This window comes from Anolis carolinensis, unplaced genomic scaffold (genome assembly GCF_035594765.1).
Source record: "Anolis carolinensis isolate JA03-04 unplaced genomic scaffold, rAnoCar3.1.pri scaffold_9, whole genome shotgun sequence".
In the NCBI taxonomy this organism is placed as follows: domain Eukaryota; kingdom Metazoa; phylum Chordata; class Lepidosauria; order Squamata; family Dactyloidae; genus Anolis; species Anolis carolinensis.
In genome coordinates, this window is record NW_026943820.1 from 25,153,121 (window position 1) to 25,177,617 (window position 24,497).

The following is a 24,497-nucleotide window of genomic DNA, read 5'->3' on the forward strand; positions in this document are numbered from 1 at the left end:
ATTCGAAGCTAGTATTCTAGCACATATTTTCTTCCTCAAGAAAAGTATTAAGGGATGCCTGATCAAGTTGGCTTGCAAAAGGGTCTGCTATTTCTTTTCTTAAATCTCTATATGGGTTTTGTTAGGGTTAAATAAACCGGGACACATGCGCAGTGTGCTTTCTCTCCCATCATACAGAATGCATGTAGTTTTCATTCTCGGAAATTACAGGCTACATATAAAAAAATTAAAAACTCTGTATCAAGAGCAATTCATGTTTTATGTATTTGCTGTGTTTTTTTTTTACTTGAACATTGCCTCATTCGGTCAATAAGAACATAAAAAACACAGGTCCTTTAAATAGGTCTGCATTACTTTTTTTTAGACAAGGGCTTCTGAACAATGGGTTCCAACCCAGGCAAGCAGGTCCTTTTGCGAGCTGCAGTTTCTATTTTCCGGACCAGGTCGACATCCCACCGGTGGGTCACAAAGCTGACTGCCGTCCCGGGGAAGGTGCTGCCTATACGGCCAACCCGTCCCACCCGATGCAAATAATCGTGTAATGTGTATGGGAAATCATAGTTGATAACTAGCTCCACGCGGGTGGTGTCCAATCCCCTGGATGCTATGTCAGTGCACACTAAGATATCAGAGTGACCTTTCTGGAAATTGTCAAAGATGCCTGCTCTCATATCGGCCTGCATTTGGCCCTGTAACCGTAAGTGTTTGATCTTATGGTCATCCAAAATGTAACTAAGCCAGTTGACAGTGCTTGCGCCATTGCAGAAAATGAGCACCGCACCCGACATGGGCCCGCGGTCCTTGAGGAGCTGCAGAACCTCCGTTACTTTGTCGCTGCCCTTCAGCCGCATGAATTTTTGCTCCACGTGAGGCTGGAGGTAATGCAAGCCATAACCTGTGATGGTACGGAAGCTGCTCGAGTCAGCCACTTCGCTGAGGAGTTCGCCCAACCCTTTGGGGAGAGTGGCTCCCACCGCGACCACTTGGGTCTTGGGGTCCCAAACATCGGTGGCTTCTTTGCGATTGGAGGCCAGCGGCGTTTGCTGAAGCAGGTCTCTGACTAAGTCCACAAAGCTGGGGTCCAATAAGGTGTCTGCTTCATCCAAAACGAGGCAGAGTAGCTGCTCTAAGGATACCATGTGCCTCCGAAGGGCTTTGCATAGGGCACCCGGCGTGGCTATGAGGAGGTCAACGGAAACGTCATGGATCTTCCGCCGTATACTGCCCATGCCCCGTCCGCCGCCAATGCCACGGACTTCCAGGCCTAAAGGGGCACATAACTGGGCGGCGACACTCCTCACCTGCCCCGCCAGCTCCCTAGAAGGCAGGACCACCAAGGAACGAGGGTGGGTTGTTGCTCCCGTCTTGTGGGGCAAATGGCTGGACGTCAAGAGCCGCTGGACCAATGGGAGCAAATAGGCCAAGGTCTTGCCGCTACCGGTCTCAGCCCCACAGAGTGTGTTGCTCCCCTTGAGGAGGACAGGGATGGCTCGTTTCTGCACCGGCGTGGGCCGGGAGATGCCAAAAGCGCCTTCCAAAATGGTCACAAACTGCGGATCCAGGCCCAAGGCTGGGAAGGAAAGGCCTTCTCCTCCTTCCTCCTCCTGCAGGGCTTCCTTCCTGGTCCTCTCCAGCTGGAAGTGGTCCCCACGCGAGAGGCGGTGTTTCCACCCATCTGACACCAAGCGGGGCTTCTCCCAGCGGCCCACCGTCCGCCCCAAAGCCTGGCTCAGCTCCCTCCGCCGGCTCCTCAGCAGCATCTTCCTCTGCTTCCCGCCGAAGGATTCAGGGCCTTCTTTCCCTGAGGCCTGTCGCTCCTCCAGCCGGCGCCTCCAGGCCTGAGGGATCCGTACCACCTCTAAAGCCTCGTCCCCGGAGCTCCAGCAACGCCAGGCCGGGGAAAACCAGGCCAAAGACGGCCTCCTGAGGAGAAGAAGCACCGCCATCGCCTCAGAAAGGGACACAAAGGCGCGCTTGCCGATGACGCCTTCCACTCCTGGCCCGCTGTCCGTGACGTCACTACTCCATGCCCAGAGAGTGATTAACCAGCTAAAGAGGATAGAGTGAGAGTTAGAACGATACTTCCGGGAATCGAAATGACACCCTGAGAGAGTGACAGTTAAAATTTGAAAAAGCGACGATTTCTTTAGAAAGCGCTAGAGTAGACAGGTCAAAGAGAGAAAGCTGTCGAAAGAGAAAATTATTATAAGGATATTCTCTGATATTGAAAAGGAGAAGGAAAGAACTTTCCCTCACGCTTCTTACCTCAGTCGAAGTCTTTGGGCAAAAAGGAGGGCGTGCGCTGCGTGGTGACGTCACTACGGGACCGTCAAAGCGGGACACTGGCCGGAGAGAGCGCATGCGCAGGGGACTCAGAACGTGGAGAGTAGAGAGAGAGAGAGGCGGTGAGTGGAAGGAGCGGAGGTTTGCCTCAGAGGAGGCTCCGGAGGGGACGGGGCTTCAGGGCCTGGCCTTCGCCCCTTCAAGGGAGCTCGGCCTTCTGGGAGATGTAGTCCCAGCCGCACTCCTCGCCAGGCCTCATCAGCCCCAGGCCTTGGGGCCTCCAACCGACATGGCTCCTCAGGCTGGGCTTCCTGGGTTCTGTAGTTTCACAAGCCACTTTATCACGTTGAGAATGTGTCACAGGAAATGATGTGCAGATTTGAAAAAATGTAGATTTGTTAGGTGTGGATATGAATGAACTGAATGAGAGGGATGAAGGAATGAATGAGACCTAATAATTTTGGAGACACCATTCTAAAGGAATTAAGGCCTGCAACGACTAACTAGCTGCTTGCTGAACTGTAATTAAAAGTTGCTGAGCTGTGATAAGAACTGTGACAGTGATAAGATAAATGTTTACATCTGTTTACATCTCTCAAGATTTGCTGACTTGATGAACCTTTGGGGGAAAACAACGTCTTTACATTAGCTCTTTTAAGTTAAGGAAATGTTTACAAGATTCCTTATACAGTAGAGTCTCGCTTATCCAACGTAAACAGGCCGGCAGAACATTGGATAAGCAAATATGTTGGATAATAAAGAAGGATTAACAAAAAGCCTATTAAACATCAAATTAGGCTATGATTTTACAAATAAAGCACCCAAACATCATGTTATACAACAAATTTGACAGAAAAAGTAGTTCAGTGCGAAATAATACTATGTAGTAATTACTGTATTTACAAATTTAGCACCAAAATATCACAATTTATTGAAAACATCGACTACAAAAATGCGTTGGATAATCCAGAACATTGGATAAGTGAGACTCTATTGTACCCTGTTTCCCCAAAAATAAATACAGTATAAGGCCTCCTCTGAAAGTAAGACCTAGCAAAGTTTTTTGTTTGGAAGCATGCCTGCTAAACAGAACACCAGAACATGCAGGATCGGTAAATGTACATATAGCTGGTTGTACATTGAAATAATGGTAGTAACAAGAAATTCCTGATAAGATTCACAGTTTGTCTGGTCATGCTGGTTTGTGATGACAACTACTGTACAGTATATAATAAAGGTTCATTTTTTGTTCAACTATAAAAGTGAATTCTTCATAGAAAAATAAGACATCCCCTGAAAATAAGACTTAGTGCATCTTTGGGAGCAAAAATTAATATAAGACACTGTCTTATTTTCGGGGAAACAGGGTACCTGCTTGCTGAACTGTAATTAAAAGTTGCTGAGCTGTGATAAGAATGGTGACAGTGATAAGATAAATGTTTACTTCTGTCAAGATTTGCTGACTTGACCTCTGGGGAAAAACCACATCTTTACATTAGCTCTTTTATGTTAAGGAAATGCTTACAAGTTTCCTTACATTAAGAAGGAAGTCAACACAAGGCTCCTTGAGAGTCAACATCTGCCAGGAAATTGAGATGGAATCATCATGTTCCAAGATGAAAGATGTCTATCATTCATTTGCAACTTCAGAGCAAATGAAATATTGCTATATAAGGGGCCTTATTACAATCCAAAGAGTGTGACGCACAGCAAGCTGTTCACCCGCTATGCTCTGCTCCATGGGAAGGACAGAGATAGCGTATGTATTTAGGAATGGCAGATCTGCAATGGGACACAGTCTGGTCACTTGCCTCTTTTCTCGAGGGAAGAGAAGAAAGTGCGTTTTGGAGTCAGGTTCTTTTTGGGAGTTTTGGATCTGTGCATTGGCAGATTTGCAAGGAAGCAGTCTGGCCTCAGATGTGTCCTTCACGGAGGAAGAATGGAGAAATGGTGTTGTATGCATGAGGATGAATGCATGTACATCTGTGTGAATACTGAGTAAAATGTAACCTCCCTTTGTTTATTAGCCAATGTAACTGTAGTAGATTGTTTTGAATCCAATGTGGTTACATAGAATCTGCATGTCTAATGTCATTCTTTGTGTAAAAGTTCTGATATACTCTCTCACACTGAAAATTGCAATAAAAAGAACCTTTGTTTTAAAAAGTATTCATGACAAAATGTCCCAGTCACAGGACACTTCAGCCTCTTTTCAAACATGGAATATATGGCAATGGACTCATATAATCCAGTTCAAAGGAGATGATCTGGATTTTATATGACAGTGTAGATGGGGCCTAAGTGATCAACTTCCTCCCGGTCCTGTATCGTATGTAAAACACCCAAACAGACTAGGATTAGGCCATGATTGTATTTAGGTCAACAACAAACTATAGTTAACCCAAAATGAGATTTTTCAGCTAAAGCATGGCTTCAGATAAATAACTGCGGACTAGAAAATGACTGAATTTAGAAGTAAGCACAGCTTTTAGAAAGCAAGGCGGTTTTAGCACAGCTTCCAAACCAGGCCTTTGTATTATTTTTCTCAAGAAAACCGCAGCAATTTTCAACACAAAAATGTAAAAATATTGTTTCTGGTTCTTTTCTGATTGTTCTTTTCAGACAATCCAGATGACAGTGAACACCACTTCCCTCTGTTTCCGAAACAAGGCCATATTGGCTCCAATGGTGCGGGTAGGGACCCTGCCAATGCGACTCCTGGCTCTGGATTATGGAGCCGATATCGTTTACTGTGAGGTAAAGTGGCAAGAAAATATTTTCCTTCTCAAAACTGCTTTTCACTTCTTCAAAACCCCCATATCATCTATTACCTTAACTCATACAAATTCTGATTTAATATTTCAGGGTTCCCAAGTGAGGCACATAGGCCCCTTCTTCACTGTCATATAATCCAGATTATCAAAGCAGATAATCCACATTATCTGCTTTGAACTGGGTTTATATGAGTCTACACTGCCATATAATCCAGATTATTAAAGCAGATAATCTGGATTTGATATGGCATCATAGAAGGGGCCTCAGAGAGTATACATTGTGGTTGGCTGTGATACATTTCAACTTTTCCTCATCAGATTAATAAAACCGTGTTTCATGAATGGTGTCTCTCGCATAGATGACAAGTGACCTGAGAGGCATCTTAAAATGTTTTACTGGTCAACTATATATTTATTTTAATTGAAAATACATATTTTGTATCAAGTACCAATGGTTTGTATTTTTCAGAAAAAGCAAAACTGAAAAAATTCCTCAAAGTTGTGATTTTTCTCTAATTCTCTACATAATGATATTTGATTTAGCAAATTTGGTTTCAGTGTTATATTTAAACTCATTCCAAGCTTTATGTGGAAACTGTTTTATTAGAATTCAGTTTGAGTATCTTCTGTGGCATTTCTGTCTCAGACTCCCTCCCTGTGATATTTTTTAAACACTTAGTTATTATTCTTTCAGGAATTGATTGACATAAAGATGGTTCAATGCAAGAGGATTGTGAATGGCAAGTATTATCTTACTTAAATTAGTATTTTTTTCCTTTTTATTTTTTCTAAAGATGATTCCTTGTGCAAGTCAATAGTTTTGTACAGCTGTATTTATTTATATGTCACTTCTATTTAAAAGTGTGTCCAAGATTAAAATTAGGAGTAAGTAACTGTCTCTATAATCACAAGTGATAGTTACTTATTTATTTAATTACTTAGTTAAAGAGCAAAAACTGTGATTTGTCCTGTAATATGTGGACATTACAGGGAAATTACAGTTTTTGCTATTTAATTTTTTTAAAATTTAAGTAGTTACTGTATCTTCTTTTGCAAGATATAAGGTTAAATGGGCAAGTTGTATAAGTTTCTGTGGACACTTTAATTTCCATTTCTAGAAGCTTGAGCAATTGAATTACTGACCCTGTTCTGAAAATTGTGCAAGGGCTATTTTGACAAGGAAGGGGTTTTAATCTGATGATATTTTAAAATAAATCTTTATTTGTACTCTACCACCATCTGCCCAAATGGACTTAGGGCAGCTTACAGAAGCACTCCAAGTGCCGCATATAAACAGCAGTACATTTTAAAAAACACAACACATTATAATGTTCTGTTACTGACGGATGGAAAATAGGATGACATCTTCTGGAGGAAATGTACATAATTTGTATCCAGGGAAAACCATTTTAAATGGCTTATCAATAGCAACAATAAATGGCTATTCTTCTCAAATTATATAGTGCAAAAGATCAAGCGATGTATTAACGTCTCTTTCCTGAAGATTGAAACTCAAGCTATTCAAGTCTGATTCCAACGATGGCTCAAATTATTCTTTTTTGAAATCTAATCGTGCCAGAATGTACTGTTGTGCTAATCTAACAAATATTATGCAAACTGAATTGGAAAAAATTGAGAACCTAACATCCATTTTTAAAAAGCTCTGTCAGCAATACATTTTTATTTTTTAAATCTTTGAATTGATATAGTTTGTAAGTGAAAATATGAATGACCTTTGTTAATGCATGCTTCCCTTAATGCATTTCTTCTTTGCTTCTCCGTCCTGCAGAAGTGCTTGGAACGGTCGACTTTGTTGCTCCCAATGAAAGAGTTGTGTTTAGGACCTGTGAAAGGGAAAAAGACAGTGTTGTCTTTCAGATGGTAAGAAATAACCAGCACTTGGTTTCCTGCCAAGAAAATAGGATACATACTATGTGCAATTGGGGAGTTGGGCTCCTAAAGCCAGATCCAGTGGATTTGCATGCAGGTTCATTAGGGGAAAAAATTGAATGACCACATATCCTACTTTATAGAGGATCCCCGCTTGAAGGGATGTTGAAGCACAGACCTGTATTTGATAGGTTGTCTAGTACAATACTCTAAAAGCACAAAATCCTGTTTGATCTTGGAAACTAAGCCAAGTCACCTCTGGCTAGTACTTGGATGGGAGATCATCAACAAATGAAAGGTGATTTAGTCTGTGTTTCAGAGGATGGAGCTGGCAAAACCGCCTCTAAGTCTTCCTTATGAAGTTCATGGATGTTGCTATAAATCAACAGGTGACTGTAAGACATCTGCATAAATTCAAGATAAAGGACCAAAAGATAAAGTTGCCCATCAATAACACCATGTAACTTGATTGTTATTCTTGGGTTATAAATGTCATTTCCTAATCGGCTCTGTCATAAAAACATGAAAAAAAATTATTAGACTGCCAAAACTTTTTTGTGGGAATCCCTACAGCAGTTTTCAAGGAATGTCTCAACCAATTCAATATAGGTTGCTGTGACTTTTCTGGGCTGTATGACCATGTTCCAGAAGCATTATCTCCTGATGTTTCACTCACATCTATGGCACGCATCTTCAGAGGTTAGAAACTAGGTAAGTGGGGATTATATATCATTTCATTTTCATGGTTTCCTCCTTTCTGTTGAAATTGTCCACATACTTGTGGATTTCAGTGGCTTCTCAGATAAGAGTTCTTTCACCCACGACGGACATTCCACAGATATATAAACCCCACTTGCCTAGTTTCCAACAGACCTTAGCAACCCTTGAGGATGCTTGCCATAGATGTGGGAGAAATGTCAGAAGAGAATGCTTCTGGAACATGGCCATACAGCCCAGAAAACACAGCAACCCAGTGATTCCGGCTATGGAAGCCTTTGATATCAAAATTCAACATAGTTTGTGGCCATAAAAACAAAGTTTCTGGCGTAGAACAAGTATTTTCAAAATAAGTAGTACACAATTAAACAGGAAATAACACTTTCAAACCAGGAACAGAATTTTTTTCAAATTTTGTTACATAGTGTAATTAGTGGCTAGGGAGCAGATCAGGCAGGAGAATCTCAGGTCTATTTGAGAGGCAAAGATCAAAAGGAAAAAAAATTGTTTATACCTTTTTCTTACTGTTTTCAGGGGACGGCAGATGCTGAGAGGGCCTTAGCAGTAGCCAAACTTGTGTAAGTGCATCCAGGTTTATTTTATTTTATTTCTTCTTCTTTGGGTTTGCTGAAAAATTGCTTGGCACAGCTTTTCATCGTAAGCACAGTCTTGCGAAGTATATTCAAAGAAATTCATTCAAAGCAAAACTGATACTATTCATACTAGCATTTATATCTTTATTAAAAATGTGGTGTATATTTTTGTAATTTTCTTATATTTCAGAGAAAATGATGTGGCTGGCATTGATGTCAACATGGGATGTCCCAAAGAATATTCCACTAAGGTAAGTTAGATTTTGTCCTTTATTTTCTTACAGATAATAATTGGGTTGGGGAAAAGTATTTGTTGAAAATAATGATATATTATCCATTAATCTGCCAAAATAAATAAAAATAGCACTTTTTCTAAAATTTGGAGATATAAAATTAAAATGGAAAAGAAAGAATAATATTTTTTGTTATAGCGAAAAACATGGAATACGAAGTTGATGTTTGGTACAAAGAGGTGTGAAACATCGCAATAAATGATAAACTAGCAATATGGGGTGAATTCTTAGAGTATATATTTGTCAAAGAAAAAGGAATAAAACCAAATCAACATACATTAGCATTTTGAAGAAGAACTCAGTATAAGAATTATTAATATAAAGGATGAATACATGTCCCATGGGTGGTGGTGCATGTAGAGATTAAATGTATAAAAATATAAGATTAATTGTTTAACTGATTTATTGTAGGTTTTGCATTGTTGGTTGTGTGTGATCTGTATAATTTATTTATTACTAGCCTGGGCATTCTGTGTTGCCCAAGTTACTTGAAGAAGTTGATTTTTTAACTGTACAAAATGCATAAGGTTGTGGGTGCACTAAAACTCACATCATGCCAGATTAACCCTGAGAAACTCCACCTGTGAGGTGTTGTTATGCTCTTGATCTTTTATATAAGTATATGTATATACATCAATAATTTGGGGGGGGGGGGGAGCCATTTTGATACCTTGTATGCTGCTCAGATAACGAAGGTATTTTTATATTTCTCTTTTTTAGGGAGGCATGGGGGCGGCATTGCTATCTCATCCTGATAAAATAGAATCAGTAAGTAATCTCTATATTGGATTTTAATTTTATTTAGATTTGTGATATTATTGCCCACAAATTCACTGTGAGGGTCTTCTAGGAACTGTGCAAAAGGGCAGTAAAAAAAGAAAGTCCTGACAATTGCATGTTAAGTCGTATTAAAACAACTTGTTTGCCATACTCTATCACAACAAGTGTTGCTTGGGCTCTAAATAACCCCCAAAGTCCATGTAGCTTGGTTTCTAAATAACCCCTTAAGACAGTGGTTCTCAACTTGGGGTCCCCAGATGTTTTGGCCTTCAACTCCCATAAATCTTAACAGCTGGTAAACTGGCTGGGATTTCTTGGAGTTGTAGGCCAAAAACATCTGGGGACTCCAGGTTGAGAACCACTGCTTAAGACCTTCATGGTGTGCACAGACCAGAATGCACTGGGTTTTATTGACTAATAAAATAACCATCTTTATTTTCTTCAGTGGATTTCACTGGATGTTCCCCAGTTTCTACTTCTGGATTAAACAATCAGGCTACAGTCAGAAATCTTGATTTATGATAACTTACAGATGACGATTGGCTGGAAATTTGATCCAAATTCAGAAGATGAGAACATATAAAAAACTTTTGAGTGGTTGAACATTTCCCTTTTTTTGACTGAGGAAAGAATTGACAAGTAGAAAGACTGATGACTGAGCAGTTTTGTTGTTCCTTCTTTAGATTCTAACAACACTTGTCAAAGGAGTTTGTAAACCAGTGACCTGCAAAATCCGGATCCTGCCAACGGTATGAACATATTGTGATATTTAAAATATCTGATCTTGGAAAAGATGTGCAGAGTGTTCTATTGTGCTTCAAGCAGAATGCAGTCTCGTCCAACAATGATACAGTAACTTTGCACAGTTGCAGGAGGAAAAACAGAAACTTTATTCTTTTCAGCAGAGTCAAAACATAAACTTACAGTGTTGCATCAAAAATAACAAACAAACACTCAAAAGTAACAAACTTACCTAATCTTTGTAAGCATTACAAGACGCAAAGAGTGTGGCTTCTTTAACAGTTCAAGCTAATAACACTGTGTAACACGATTTTTGTTCCTGGGTTATAAATGTCATTTCGTAATTGGTTTTATCATCCAAATATGGAAAAGGTTTATTTATTTATTTATTATTTATTTACAGCATTTATATTCCGCCCTTCTCACCCCGAAGGGGACTCAGGGCGGATCACATTACACATATTAGGCAAACATTCAATGCCTTTTAACACAGGACAAAGACAAACAACAACATAGCTCCGAGCGGGCCTCGAACTTATGACCTCTTGGTCAGTGATCATTGCAGTTAATTGCACTGGCTTGCTCTCCCGTCTGCGCCACAGCCCCGGGCCATATCAAGTTGCAAAAACTTTGTTTTTGAGGTCAGCACAAAGGGTTTAAAATGGCAGTCACAAAAACAAAGTTTCTGGAGTATAACAACTACTTTCAAATAAAATATTGTACAATTAAACAGGAAATAATACTTTCAAATCAGGAAGATAAAAAAATATCACGTTTTGTTACATACTGTAACAAAGGACCGGGCTTTAGCACAACAGGTTAACCACCAGCTGCAATAAATCTTATCAATCAAAAGGTTGGCATTTAATTATATTTCTAGGTCAGGAGTAAGTGCCCAATCTTCAGCCCAACTCACTGCTCACTTAGCAGATCGAAAACAGCTATGAGTAGATAAATAGGTACTGCTTAAGTGGGTGGTATGTTAATGGCACCATAAGCAAATGCCAGAAAAATTCTGGCAATCAAAAAAAGGAGGAAATGTGTTAACAGGGTTCTTCGACATGGAGGATGGAGCGACAGCACCACCATCAACCCCCGGCAGCCAGAATCGAGCACAACCTCTAGGACGCCAAATATGGGAAATGCCTATATACCTCTATTTGTTTTCTCTTCTGTCTGCATATAACGGCATTGAATGTTTGCCACATATGTGTTCTTTGATCCGCCCTGAGTCCTCTTTGGGGTGGGAGGGGCAGAATATAAATGCTGTAAATAAATATTCACACGAACGAGGGCAATTTATACAAGAGGCATAATCTATGAACACAAGAAGAGCATGTTGGCTTAAAGTAGTTCTGATGTGATGTTGGATTGAGGTTATTAGATTGCATGTTTGAACAAAGATGTATGTATGTATGTAGAGCCCACTGCCTTTCTGTCTAGGTACACGAGTACCTATTCAGATATTATATTTGACATGTTAATATGAATAGATTCAGTGCATGGTTTCAGGTCACCATAGAGTAAAGGCTGCATGCACTGAACAGAAGTATCAAACTTCTCTCCCACTTCTCTATTAAGAAAGAAGAAACAATCAGTTTGGTCAAGAGGATAGAACGTACTGGAGTTGCTGCTATTGCAGTTCATGGAAGGTAAGCCAGCCATCTGTCTACATTAGGCTATTGAAAGATGCTTTTGGGGAAAGTCAGCTTGTGGTTTACTTTTTCATTAGAAAGGCTCTCATCTGGGTATGCAACAGTTCCAGGGCAGGGAGGATATGACAAATTTGTTCACCACATCCCCTTGGGCAGGGGGTCACTTTAAACAGTAGCAGCAGCAGCAGCAAAAAATATGTTTGGGGAGAATAGACAAAGATTTTGGGGACCAACGTTCCATGGGTTACACTTTTCTCACCTTTGTCTGGATAAAGAAAGAAATTCCAGCCTTTTGCCAAAACATTGGCATTTGCCAGTCCTGGCTAACATACCATTTTATCTGCAGAGATGTGGTCTCTATGTGGAAACCTTTGTTCTTTTCATTTACTCTTGTCCTCTCCCATGCAAAGGAAGAAAGAAGAGAGGCCTCAACATTCTGTCCACTGTGATGTGATCAAAGCTATCTCCGAAACAGTCTCTATCCCAGTAATAGCCAAGTAAGTGGAACTAGAGAGCTTTTTTCATCCATATCTAGTAATGGAGAGCGAATCACAGAAAAACAACATCGGAGACAGGTGTCTGAGGGTTTGCAAAGGAAAAAATGTTGTTACTGAAGGACTCACTACTGAAAACTGGATTGATCTACTGTGCCCAAGCAATCCAAATTATAGCCTGCAAAAATAAAGTTCAGGGATACAGACGTATTCACTGTTTTTACATTCTCTCCTTTGCAGAGCACTGATTTTAGGGCCCTTCCAGATAAGCTCTATATCCCAGGATCTGATCCCAGGTTTTCTGCATTAAACTGGATTATATGAGTTCACATTGCCAGATAATCTGGGAAAAAATAGAAAACCTGGCATATAGGGCCTGTCTGGAAGGGCTCCTAGTCTTGTGGAAGAATAAGGAGTAACTAATGTTAGTCTTCAGTTCTGGCCAAGTCATTTTGTCAGCAAGCTTTTCCTATTCACTGTCAGATATATATTTCTAACCACAAGAACTAGGAACCTGCTCTCCTCTAGTTCCCATGAAATTGAATGTTGGGCTCGACAGCCTGCCGATATGGAACCACAGAATGGGGAGCCCTTAACTTTGCAGAACTTTGAACCTCAGTTGCCAGAATCTTGTACCATATTAAATGGGGCTGTTAAGAATTGCAATTCAACAAAATCTAGAGGATCGAAAGCAGGCATGGGCTTCAATTCCCACAATTGTGGAAGTCCAAAACACCTGGAGGGCCAAAGTTTGCCATGCCTGATATATAGAGATGGTCTTTATGTTTGCTTACATTTTATGTCTATATGGGCATTGAATGTTTGCCCTATATGTATATAATGTGATCTGCCCTGAGTCCCCTTCGGGGTGAGAAGGGCGGAATATAAATACTATAAATAAATAAATTTTAGGTTGGCTACATGCCCTCTTCTTTAGAAGACAGCTACCATTTGAATGCTCATAACACTGGAGGGCTGAAGTTTGCTCATGCCTGGTCAAAATTCTCCCTCTATAAAAGGACTAGTATAAATTTATCTTAAGATTTTTTTTTTCGTGTCAGGAGCGACTTGCACAAGTCGCTTCTGGTGTGAGAGAATTGGCCGTCTGCAAGGACATTGACCAGGGGACGCCCGGAAGTTTTGATGTTTTTACCATCCTTGTGAGAGGCTTCTCTCAGGTCCCCGCATGGAGCTGGAGCTGATAGAGGGAGCTCATCCACGCTCTCCCGGGGTTGGATTTGAACCTGGCAGCCTTCAGGTCAGCTACCCAACCTTCAAGTCATGAGGCTTTAAACCACTACGCCACCTGGGGCTTGAGATACTATCTTGAGATACTATTTGTGGAGTTATTTCATATTTGTATGGTTTATGTTTTTCACTGTGTAGCTTATTTGAAGAAGAAAGAAAACTCATTGGCCTCCTCTTTTATACAGAGAGTGTGTACAACTCACCTTTTCTTTCACCTTACTATTGAATGCAGTTGCTGCTATTTGCTTTATCTGTGCTGATGAGACTAATACCATTCTTATTTTAGTGGCGGATCCCATGACTTCATTAAAGAACATTCTGATATCGAGGCCTTCAGGGAAGCAACTGGGGCATCGTCCGTGATGGTGGCCCGTGCCGCCATGTGGAACCCCTCCGTCTTCAGGAAGGAAGGTCCATGTCTCTTGAAGGACGTCATGCAGAAATATATTAAATATGTACGCACTGGGTTTTTTGACTATTGTAATGTAATAAGTCTGGAGTTGGGGTGGGGTACTTCCATATGTTTTCAGGCGTTTAGGGCTGTTCATTATTTGAGATTAAGATTGGCCCTAAAAGAGTGCTGATTTTTCCCCAAGTTTTTTGAGATGGCTGCCTTTGGAGGGCCAATGTGAGACACAAGTGCCATATGGAAAACACTATTCTTATCCCTGATGTAAAATCTATAGAATATGTTTTATTTTGTTGCTTTGTATTTAAAGAAGCAAACTTTGGGTATCCTTCCCAGGGATGATCAATGTCTGCCCATAATTTCTTAAAATTTTTGTAAGAGATTAGTTAAGACCTTTGTCAAGTGTGGCAGGAAAAGAGAGAAATGTGGGACAGAATAATAATGATCAAAGCTGATCAAAGTCAAAGGCTTTCATGGCCAGAAACACAGGGTTGCTGTGAGTTTTCTGGACTGTATGACCATGTTCCAGAAGCATTTTCTCCTGATGTTTCACCCACATCTATGGCAGACATCCTCAGAGGTTGCTGAGTCTGTTAGAAACTAGGCAAGTGAGGCTTATATGTCTGTGGAAAGTCCAGGGTCGGAGAAAGAACTTTTGTCTGTTGGAGGCAAGTGTGAGTGTTTCAATTAATCACCTTGATTAGTATTGAAAAGCCTTGCAGCTTCAAAGCCTGGCTGATTCCTGCCTGGGGGTAATCCCTTGTTGGGAGGTGTTAGCTGTCCCTGATTGTTTCATGCCTGGAATTCCCCTGTTGTTCTTTATTTACTGTCCTGATTTTAGAGTTTTGTTTTTTTTAATACTTGTAGCCATTTTATTCATTTTCATGGTTTCCTCCTTTCTGTTGAAATTGTCCACATGCGTGTGGATTTCAGTGGCTTCTCTGTGTAGTTTGACATGGTGGTTATTACAGTGCAGACGAACTCATCACTGCAGGCATACTCAACCGGATAAGTCAGCTATAGCAGAGCACTTGATGAACCAACCTAGACACAACATATTATTTGAGAACACAGAAATGTTGGACCATTCTAACAAATTCACAGCAACCCAAGACAGGGATGTTATTAGCTAAAAACAAAATCAGGGAAGAATTCACTTTGATGACAGTTTTTTTTTATAGTCTGCCAATTTACCCCCTTCTTTACATTTTTTTTCCAGGCAGTTAGATACGACAATCACTACACCAACACAAAATACTGTTTGTGCCAGATGTTAAGGGAACAGTTAGAAAATGCACAAGGGAAGAAGCTCCATGCTGCTCAGTCTATTCAGGAAATCTGGTAAGAGTCTTATATGCGCCTTAATAAAACTGCCAGTATTATGCACCTGAGGAAAGGGCAAAGGAATTGTGTTTCCTTTTTAAAGTTTAAATGTTTAATACAGTGGAGCCTCGACTTAAGAGCATCCCAATTTAAGAGTATTTTGAGTTAAGAGCTGTCACTCAGCCTGGTTTTGTTTTGACATACGAGCAGCATTTTGAGTTAAGAGCCAGCACCAAGAGGGAGTGTTAGCATGAGAATACAGTGCTTTAGGGCTTCAGGACAGCAGCCTCCGTGTCTTGTGCTCTTGTCCGCTTTGGGATTGCTGTCCTCTTTGCTCTTGTCTGCTTTGAGGAACGTTGGGTTAGTTGATTTTGTGTGCTTTTTATTCCTGGTCTGTTTGGCTTCATGAAGGGAGAGAGGGGGAGAGAGTAAGAGAGGGAGGGAGGCTGGAATGAAGACAGTATGAAGAAAATGATGCTTCTGCCTCTTCGTTTTGTGCTTCCTTGTCACAACTTCGTACTTCTACCTTTTTAAAGTTGATCTTTCTTTTTTATTGTTCCATGTGAATGTGCTTTCATACATTATTTCTTATTTATCAAGTACATTTTCTTATTTAAAAACACGTTTAACACTGCCAGTATGGCACCTTCAGGTCTCCCCAGTAGCAGTTTTCTGTGTTTTTATAATAACATACTGTTCTCCCTCACTATGGGCCTCTTCACACAGCTATATAACCCAGAATATCAAGGCAGAATAACCCACAATATCTGCTTTGAACTGGGTTATCTGTGTCCACACTATCAAATATCCCAATAGGATTTTATTCAGCTGTGTTAGGGGTTTTATTTTTTATTTATTTATTTATTTATTTATTACAATACTTATATTCCGCCCTTCTCACCCATAGGGGACTCAGGGTGGCTTACAATAAAACACAATATAAAAATATTACAACAATTCAGTCGATTAAAATTAGATACATTAAACATTGATAAAAATATACATATAAATATACAATTGTTATAAAATTGTTTTAGACAACATTTTGTTATATTCTGTGGTGAGGGCTATGCTGGATGTCTTTCTGAAAAAAATATCTGGGGGAAAATGTGTTGTCGAAGGCTTTCATGGCCAGAATCACTGGGTTGCTGTGAGTTTTCTGCGCTGCATGGCAATGTTCCATAAGCATATTCTTCAGACGTTTCGCCCACATCTATGGCAGGCATCCTCAGAGGTTGTGAGGTCTGTTGGAAACTATGCAAGTGGGGTTTATATATCTGTGGAATGTGGTGGGAGAAAGAACTCTTGTCTGAGGCAAGAGTGAATGTTGCCATTGGCCACCTTGATTAGCATTGAATAGCCTGGCAGTTTCAATATCTGGTTGTTTACTCCTAGGGTAATCCTTTGTTGGGAGGTGTTAACTGGCCCTGATTGATTCATGTCTGGAATTCCTCTGTTTTCTGAAAGTTGTTCTTTATTCACTGTCCCGATTTTAGAGTTTTTAAAATACAGGTAGCCATATTGTTCATTTGTTGTTCATTTGCATGGTTTCCTCCTTTCTGTTGAAATTGTCTACATGCTTGTGGATTTCAGTGGCTTCTCTGTGTAGTCTGACATGATAGTTGTTAGAGTGGTCCAGCATTTCTGTGTTCTCAAATAATATGCTGTGTCCAGGTTGGTTCATCAAGTGCTCTGCTATGGCTGACTTCTCTGGTTGGATTGATCTACAGTGCCTTTCATGCTCTGTGATTCGTGTTTCAGCTCTACGTTTGGTGGCCTATATGTAGATTTGTCCACAGATAGACTTCTGCAGAGGTGAGAGGATCTCACCTCACTGGGGGATAGTTATACTATTCCTATGACAGTTGTTAGCTCATTATTTATTCTTTAAACTTGCTTTTCAAACCACTGTTTTCTTAAATTATTTCATATCTCTAGCTAGAGAGGATGGTGCTAATATTATTTTGAATGTCTAGCAGCTTTGATTTCTTACTGTTGTTGTCATTATTAGTGAAGTCTTTGAGATGGGCAGTTTCTATGAAGAAACAACAGCAATCCTGGAAGGTAAAAAAGCCTCGCTAGAAGCCAAGGACCAAGACGAAAATGACCAAATAGAAGACACAGACGTGGTAAAAATGGCTGTTAGATTTGATAAGTAAGTAAGCAAGAGAAATCCTTTTTTTCCTGTTGGTGTTATTATTTGTGTTGGTATACCTGTAGCTAATGTATCCTGCTTATAAGGTGGAGACAAAACTTTCTATTTAATGGCTGTAAGGATATTTTGTTAAACACATTGGCAAAGATTATCTGCTTTGAACTGGATGATATGACAGTATAGATTCTCATAATCCAATTCAAAGCAGATAATGTGGATTATGTTTTTGCACTTTATGTTTTTTATCTGTTTATTGTTTATATATTTACAGTAGAGTCTCACTTATCCAAGATAAACGGGCTGGCAGAACCTTGGATAAGCGAAAATCTTGGATAATAAGGAGGAATTAGGAAAAAAGCCTAGTAAACATAAAATTACATTATGATTTTACAAATTAAGCACCAAAACATCAAGTTTTACAAGAAATTGACAGAAAAAGCAGTTCAATACATAGTAATGTTATGTAGTAATTACTGTATTTACAAATTTAGCACCAAAACATTGCAACATTTACTACAAAAACAATGACTACTAAAAGGCAGACTGCCTTGGATAATACAGAACCTTGGATAAGTGAAGCTTGGATAAGTGAGACTCTACTGTATTTGTTCAACTGTTTTAACTGTTTTTAGATTATGAGATATATCTTATTTTGAAGCATTGAATCTTGCCGGAGTTGTAAACCACCTTGAATCTCTTACGGGGTGAGAAAGCTGGGGTATAAATGAAGCAAATAATAAATAAATAATAATTTACCCTTATGTAAATGGCCAGGACCCCTGGTAAGTAGTGTGCTAAACAGAATATAGAGCACATTTTCAGGAATAGCATTACATACATACTTACATGGTATGCTTATGAAAAGCCAGTGTGGTGTAGTAGTTTGAGTGTTAGGCTGGCTCTACACTGCCATATAATCCAGATTATATGACTCTAAAAAAGGTAAAGGTTTCCCCTGACGTTAAGTCCAGTCGTGACCGACTCTGGGGGTTGGTGCTCATCTCCATTTCTAAGCTGAAGAGCTGGCGTTGTCCATAGACATATCCAGGTCATATGGCCGGCATGACTGCATGGAGCACCGTTACCTTCCTGCCAGAGTGGTACCTATTGATCTATTCACATTTGCCTGTTTTCAAACTGCTAGGTTGGCAGGAGCTGGGGCTAATAGTGGGCGCTCATTCCGCTTCTGGGATTTGAACCTGGGACCTTTTGGTCCACAAGCTCAGCAGCTCAGCGCTTTAACACACTTTGCCACCACTCTACACTTCCTTATAATCTAGTTCAAAGAAGATAATCTGGATTTAATATGGCAGTGTAGATGGGGCATTAGATGTAAGACTCTCTGGAACAAATCTCTCAGACATGGAAACACGTTGAGTATCCTTGGGTCTGGAATATATTTTTTGGTGCTCAGACGGCACATTGTATGAAGTTTACGTCTTCAGTTATCACTTCTGAAGGCTTCACAAACATTTTTATTTGCTATTAGTCGTCATTTTGCTATTACGGATTACCACAGAGTCAGCATTGGAATGTTGGAGTAGGACATTGAGAACTTAGGGTTCAAATACCTGTTGAGCTATGGAAAGCCTCTGAGTGACTTCGGGCAAGTCACACACTCTCAGCTTCAGCAGAAGGGAAAGGCAGAAGCCCCTCTTTAACAGATTTTGCCAGGAAAGCATTGTGATAGGCTTGTCTTCGGGCAGGCCTGGGCAAACTTCGGCCCTCCTCCAGGTGTTTGGGACTTCAACTCCCACAATTCCTAACAGCCTACCAGCTGTTAGGAATTGCGGGAGCTGAAGCCCAAAACACCTGGAGGGACAAAGTTTGCCCATGCCTGTGTTAGAGTCACCATATGTCAGAAATGACTCTAAGGCACACAACAACGACAATAGCAATGTGTACTATGGTTAACATTCAGTGCTGTTTTTCCCCTCAGGCGAGAATATCCCCCACAGATCACACCCAAAATGCATCTTTTGGAATGGTGTAGGAAAGGAAAACTTCCTCAACCAGTTTACGAAACAGTAAGTCTCTGTTCTTCAAAATGTATACTAAAAGGAGCCGGCACTGTCTTATAATAATGTCTATTTATTTATTTCCTAAATTTTCACCCTGAAGGGGACTCAAGTAGGCCTTATAACAGGCAACAATTTGATGCCAACAACATATAAGTAAAAACAAAACAAATACAGTAGAGTCTCACTTATCCAAGACTTGCTTATCCAAGGTTCTGGATTATCCAATGCATTTTTGTAGTCAATGTTTTCAATATATTGTGATATTTTGGTGCTAAATTCGTAAATGCAGTAATTATATATAACATTACTGCGTATTGAACTACTTTTTCTGTCAAATTTGTTGTATAACATGATGTTTTGGTGCTTAATTTGTAAAATCATAACCTAATTTGATGTTTAATAGGCTTTTCCTTAATCCGTCCTTATTATCCGAGATTTTGGCTTATCCAAGGTTCTGCTGGCCCGTTTAGCTTGGATAAGTGAGACTCTACTGTACAATTAAAATCCAAACAATTAAAAAATCAATTATTAAAACATAAATTAAAATCACACAAATTCAAATCATATTTCCCTTTTCCAATTTCTTGCCATAAATAATCTTGCTACAGTTAATAGGTTGGATGTTGCATTTTTTCCATCTTTTTTCAACTGTTTAGTATTATACAAGAATAATAAAGCAATACTATAACTCCTTTCCAATTTTATCTTCTATCGGCTCTGGAATCCCAATTCCCTCATCTTCATCTAGTTGAATCACAACAGGGCCCAGTGGGATTTTTGACTCCCTGCTTTGAACAGCACACTCAGCCACGTCACAGTGCAAACCGCCTTTGAAATTCTGCTTATTCCCAGCAACATGTGCCATGCATTATTGAGGAGTATCTGTTCAAGAAACAAGGGATTAAAGTTGCCTGAGATATGCAGAACCAGCTGTGAGACTCTTTGGCTTCCAGCCTCAGAATGGTATTGCTGGTATTTGTTCTGAGCATTGAGTTAAAACACCACAGCTGTCAGTGAACCAGATTTGGTGTTTCAGGCTACAACAGTACACATGTTGAATGAAGATGTGCTGTGTGCTCTAGCAGAACTAGTTTTCTGGGTTGTGTTGCTTCAGTCAGCATCAGCTGTTGTGTTATGAGCATTTTGTTTTTTATAAAGTCTGCATCAGATGAGCCCTGAAATCTCTCTCCCTCTTTTAGATCGAAAGGCCACGGGACAGACTCTTCTGTTCTGTGGTCACAGTAGCAGAACAAAAGTACAGCTCAACCTTATGGTAAGCCTTTGGGTGTTTGTTTTCCCAAATGGGTCTGGGGTATGTGTGTGTATTTGTTTCAGTTCTTCAGTGGATGTTAATTGGGCTGAGGATGATACCTATTAGAGTTGTCCCGGGAGCGGCGTGAGTGGCCGCTGTTAGCTCCAGCTTCTGCCAACCTAGCAGTTCGAAAACATGCCAATGTGAGTAGATCAATAGGTACCGCTCCGGCGGGAAGGTAACGGCGCTCCATGCAGTCATGCCAGCCACATGACCTTGGAGGTGTCTATGGACAACGCCGGCTTTTCGGCTTAGAAATGGAGATGAGCACCAACCCCCAGAGTCAGACATGACTAGACTTAACATCAGGGGAAACCTTTACCTTTACCTATGGCCATGTACCAAAAGCATTCTCTACTGACATTTCACCCACATCTATGGCATGCATCCTCAGATATTTAAACCCCACTTGCCTAGTTTCCAACAGACCTCACCTTCTCTGAGGATACCTGCCATAGATGTGGGTGAAACTTCAGGAGAGAATGTTTCTGTAACATGGCCATACAGCCCGGAAGACTCACAGCAACCCAACAAACATGTACATACATACTATGACTTTTAATGCCTTGAGTCCAATTTGTGAGAGGAAGACAAGGAAACAAATTATAGATTACAGTTGGATGTTTGTGAACAAGTGCTTTTAATTGTCTTGTTTCCAATCTATACTAAGACAGATCAGTTTCAAGTGCATGTATCTGAATGTTGTATCAGTTCCTATGTTGACCCGTTGCAGGGAGAAGTCCAAAAAGTTAGCAGAACAAGCGGCCGCCATTGCCTGTCTCAGGGCACTTGGCCTCCCAGAAGGGAAACGGAGCGAAGAAGCAAATCACTTGGGCAACAAACGCAAAAGGCAAGACCAGGAACTTTTGAACAATGGGGACCATGAAAACAGCCTTCAAACAGAGGTTGCTTGTAAGAAACCTCATTTTCCTCCAGAAGTGTGTAACTCCAGTATTTCCTAAGTGCCACCGAAGAGTGGAAACAGACATTTTACAACTATGCAGCAGTTTCCATGTGCCCTGTATTTCTCCTGGATGCAGGCAGTTGGGGCAGGGAAAAGTGGATTTTGAAATGATGGGCTTCTTGCTGCTTTTCTTTTGGTGCCTTTGGACTGGGACCGTTACGCATGTATTTCAGCTGTATTGGGAAAAATATGATTGTACACAGTATTAAATTCTCCTTTGACAGTAAGTGTTATTTTATGTGAGGAAGGGGGAAAGTTCATTCTGAAATGTCGTGTTGAAAATCAGTTCTGTTTTCATTGTTTTTCCAACAACACTTTGCCAGTTCCCATGGATTCTCTGTCTTAGGCCAGAGCAGTAACACAGAACAAATGTGATAATCCAAATAGTACACTGATAATTGAAAGTGAGTTTAGTGCCCCATGTTTCGTTGCTAATTCACATTTTTGGCCAAAGAAGGGGTAAATGGTCATAATAGAACCAGAATTTACTCTGAACAACAATATAAAGTATACTGTGTCTCCTAAACTATGATTTACACCCACTTTGTCTAAATTCTAGAGTTCTGAGTCCAATGGGAAGGGCTAGGGGTGTTGTCCAAATCCAATTACAGTAGAGTCTCACTTATCCAACACTCACTTATCCAACGTTCTGGATTATCCAATGCATTTTGTAGTCAATGTTTTCAATGCATTGTGATATTTTGGTGCTAAATTTGTAAATACAATAATTACTACATAGCATTAATGTGTAATGAACTACTTTTTCTGTCAAATGTGTTGTATAACATGATGTTTTGGTGCTTAATTTGTAAAATCAAGGGCTTTTTCTTAATCCCTCCTTATTTTCCAACATATTTGCTTATCCAACGTTCTGCCGGCCTGTTTATGTTGGATAAGTGAAACTCTACTGTAATTCAGATTTATTTACGGAAGTGTCTATCCCATCCTTCAATCAAATGCTCTTAGGTTGGGTAGCAAAGAGTGGAGAATGAGCCAAGGTAAGTAATGTGAATTGTCTTAAGGAGAAGGAGCAATTACAGCCAACCTCAAGTACTGAAGCAATAAGATAATGCTAGCTTTTTTATTCTCCTGCATAAATACCACTGATCTGCTAAACTTGCTCTCAGATAGGTCGGCGGTACGAATCTGGGGAGCGGGGTGAGTTCCTGCTGTTAGCCCCAGCTTCTGCCAACCTAGCAGTTCAAAAACATGCAAATGTGGTTAGATAAATAGGTACCGCTCCGGCGGGAAGGTAACAGTGCTCCATGCAGTCATGAGTAGGGATGGAAGGTGGGTTGTTGTACCCTTTGCTGACATGCGAGGGCACTGCAAACCACAATTCACTTGTTTGTACTCCTGGCACTAAAAACTTGAGTGAAGAGCAGATACTGAACCCTTATCCATGCTGCTTTTGCCATGAGAGTTCTCTGTTTTGATAGAATCCTAGAGTTGAAAGAGATCCTAAAGGTCATCCAGTTCAACTCTATTCTGCCACAATCAGCTTTCCTAACAGATGAGCTTCCACCCTCTAGTTTAAAACCTCAGGGGAAGAAGACACAATTGGACTCCAGTGTAGTGGATTCCACTGTCAAACAGCTCTTACAATCAAGAAATTCTTCCTAATATTTAAGTGGAATCTCTTTTCCTGTTGTTTGACTCTCCATGTCTTAGTCTCCAGAGCAGCCGGAAGCAAGTTCGTGCCCTCCTCAACGTGATATCCTTTCAAATTTTTAACATGGTTCTCCTGTCTTTTCTTAACCTTCTCTTCTCTAGTCTAAATATACTCACTTTCCTAATCTGCTTTTCATAGGGATTCATGGTTTCCAGACCTTTTGGTGTTTTCATTCGTTCAGAACAGTGGTTCTCAATCCGCGGGTCCCCAGAAATCTTAACAGCTGTGTTGTCGAAGGCTTTCATGGCCGGGATCACAGGGTTGTTGTATGTCTTTCGGGCTGTGTGGCCATGTTCCAGAAGTATTCTCTCCTGATGTTTCGCCCACATCTATGGCAGGCATCCTCAGAGGTTGTGAGGTATGGAATAAACTAGGTAAGGAAAGGAAAGAATATATATCTGTGGAGAGTCCAGGGTGTGGCAAGAGTCCTTTGTAACTGAGAAGCCAGCATTAATGTTTCAGTTAATCACCCTAATTAGCATTGGAAAGGTTTTGTCTCTTGCCTGGGGGCATCCTTTGTTCAGTCATTAGCTGTCCTCTGCCCTCAGAGTGTTGGTTCCCATCTACTGTTTTAGAGTTTTTTAATACTGGTAGCCAGATTTTGTTCATTTTCATGGTTTCTTCCTTTTTGTTGTGATTAACTGAAACATTAATGCTGGCTGCCATAGATGTGGGTGAAACGTCAGGAGAGAATACCTCTGGAACATGGCCACACAGCCTGAAAGACATACAACAACCCTCTTAACAGCTGTGATTTCTGGGAGTCGTAGGCCAAAACACCTTGGAGAACCACTGGTTTAGAAGGCAAAACACATCAGTGCTCTTGATTTGCACATGAAAACTAGGTCAGCTGCAAATATGCACAATTGATTGGGATTTGCTGATTGATTTTGAGAGTGGCCGGGGTTATCTTGTCACTCAATTGTGTTCTGTTGGATGTAGATGCTTTTAGATTGCGTTCTGCATCAGGCTGCACTAAAATAGGAGTAAACAACTGCCCGCTCTCCCAATGTGGATGGACTCTCTAAAGGAAATCCATGGAAGAGATTCCTGGTCCGGCTCATGTGGTGGACAGATTCCCACATGGCCCTTGGCCTTACTTACTCCTGTGTTGGGGACTTCCTTCTCCCAAGGAAACATGAGAGGAATGCTTTTAGGAATGTCCCAGGCTCC

The 24,497-nt window shown here is 40.5% G+C and overlaps 2 protein-coding genes across 2 annotated transcripts; one reads left to right on the forward strand and one right to left on the reverse strand.

Annotated features, from left to right (window-relative positions):
• Positions 1-240: 240 nt before the first annotated feature.
• ddx28 (DEAD-box helicase 28) lies at positions 241-2,049 on the reverse strand. Its single transcript, XM_003222942.4, has one exon. The coding sequence runs from the start codon at positions 1,944-1,946 to the stop codon at positions 351-353; it is 1,596 nt and encodes a 531-aa protein (XP_003222990.1). The 5' UTR covers positions 1,947-2,049; the 3' UTR covers positions 241-350.
• A 267-nt stretch (positions 2,050-2,316) lies between these two features.
• On the forward strand, positions 2,317-21,879 carry dus2 (dihydrouridine synthase 2). The gene is made up of 16 exons (XM_003222955.4): positions 2,317-2,405; positions 4,906-5,040; positions 5,752-5,797; positions 6,847-6,938; positions 8,199-8,242; positions 8,448-8,508; positions 9,271-9,318; positions 10,014-10,079; positions 11,653-11,723; positions 12,137-12,223; positions 13,755-13,923; positions 15,097-15,218; positions 17,212-17,355; positions 19,295-19,382; positions 20,576-20,649; positions 21,422-21,879. Exons 2-16 carry the CDS (start codon positions 4,915-4,917, stop codon positions 21,648-21,650), a joined length of 1,467 nt encoding a protein of 488 aa, XP_003223003.1. The 5' UTR covers positions 2,317-2,405; positions 4,906-4,914; the 3' UTR covers positions 21,651-21,879.
• The last annotated feature ends 2,618 nt before the right edge of the window (positions 21,880-24,497 follow it).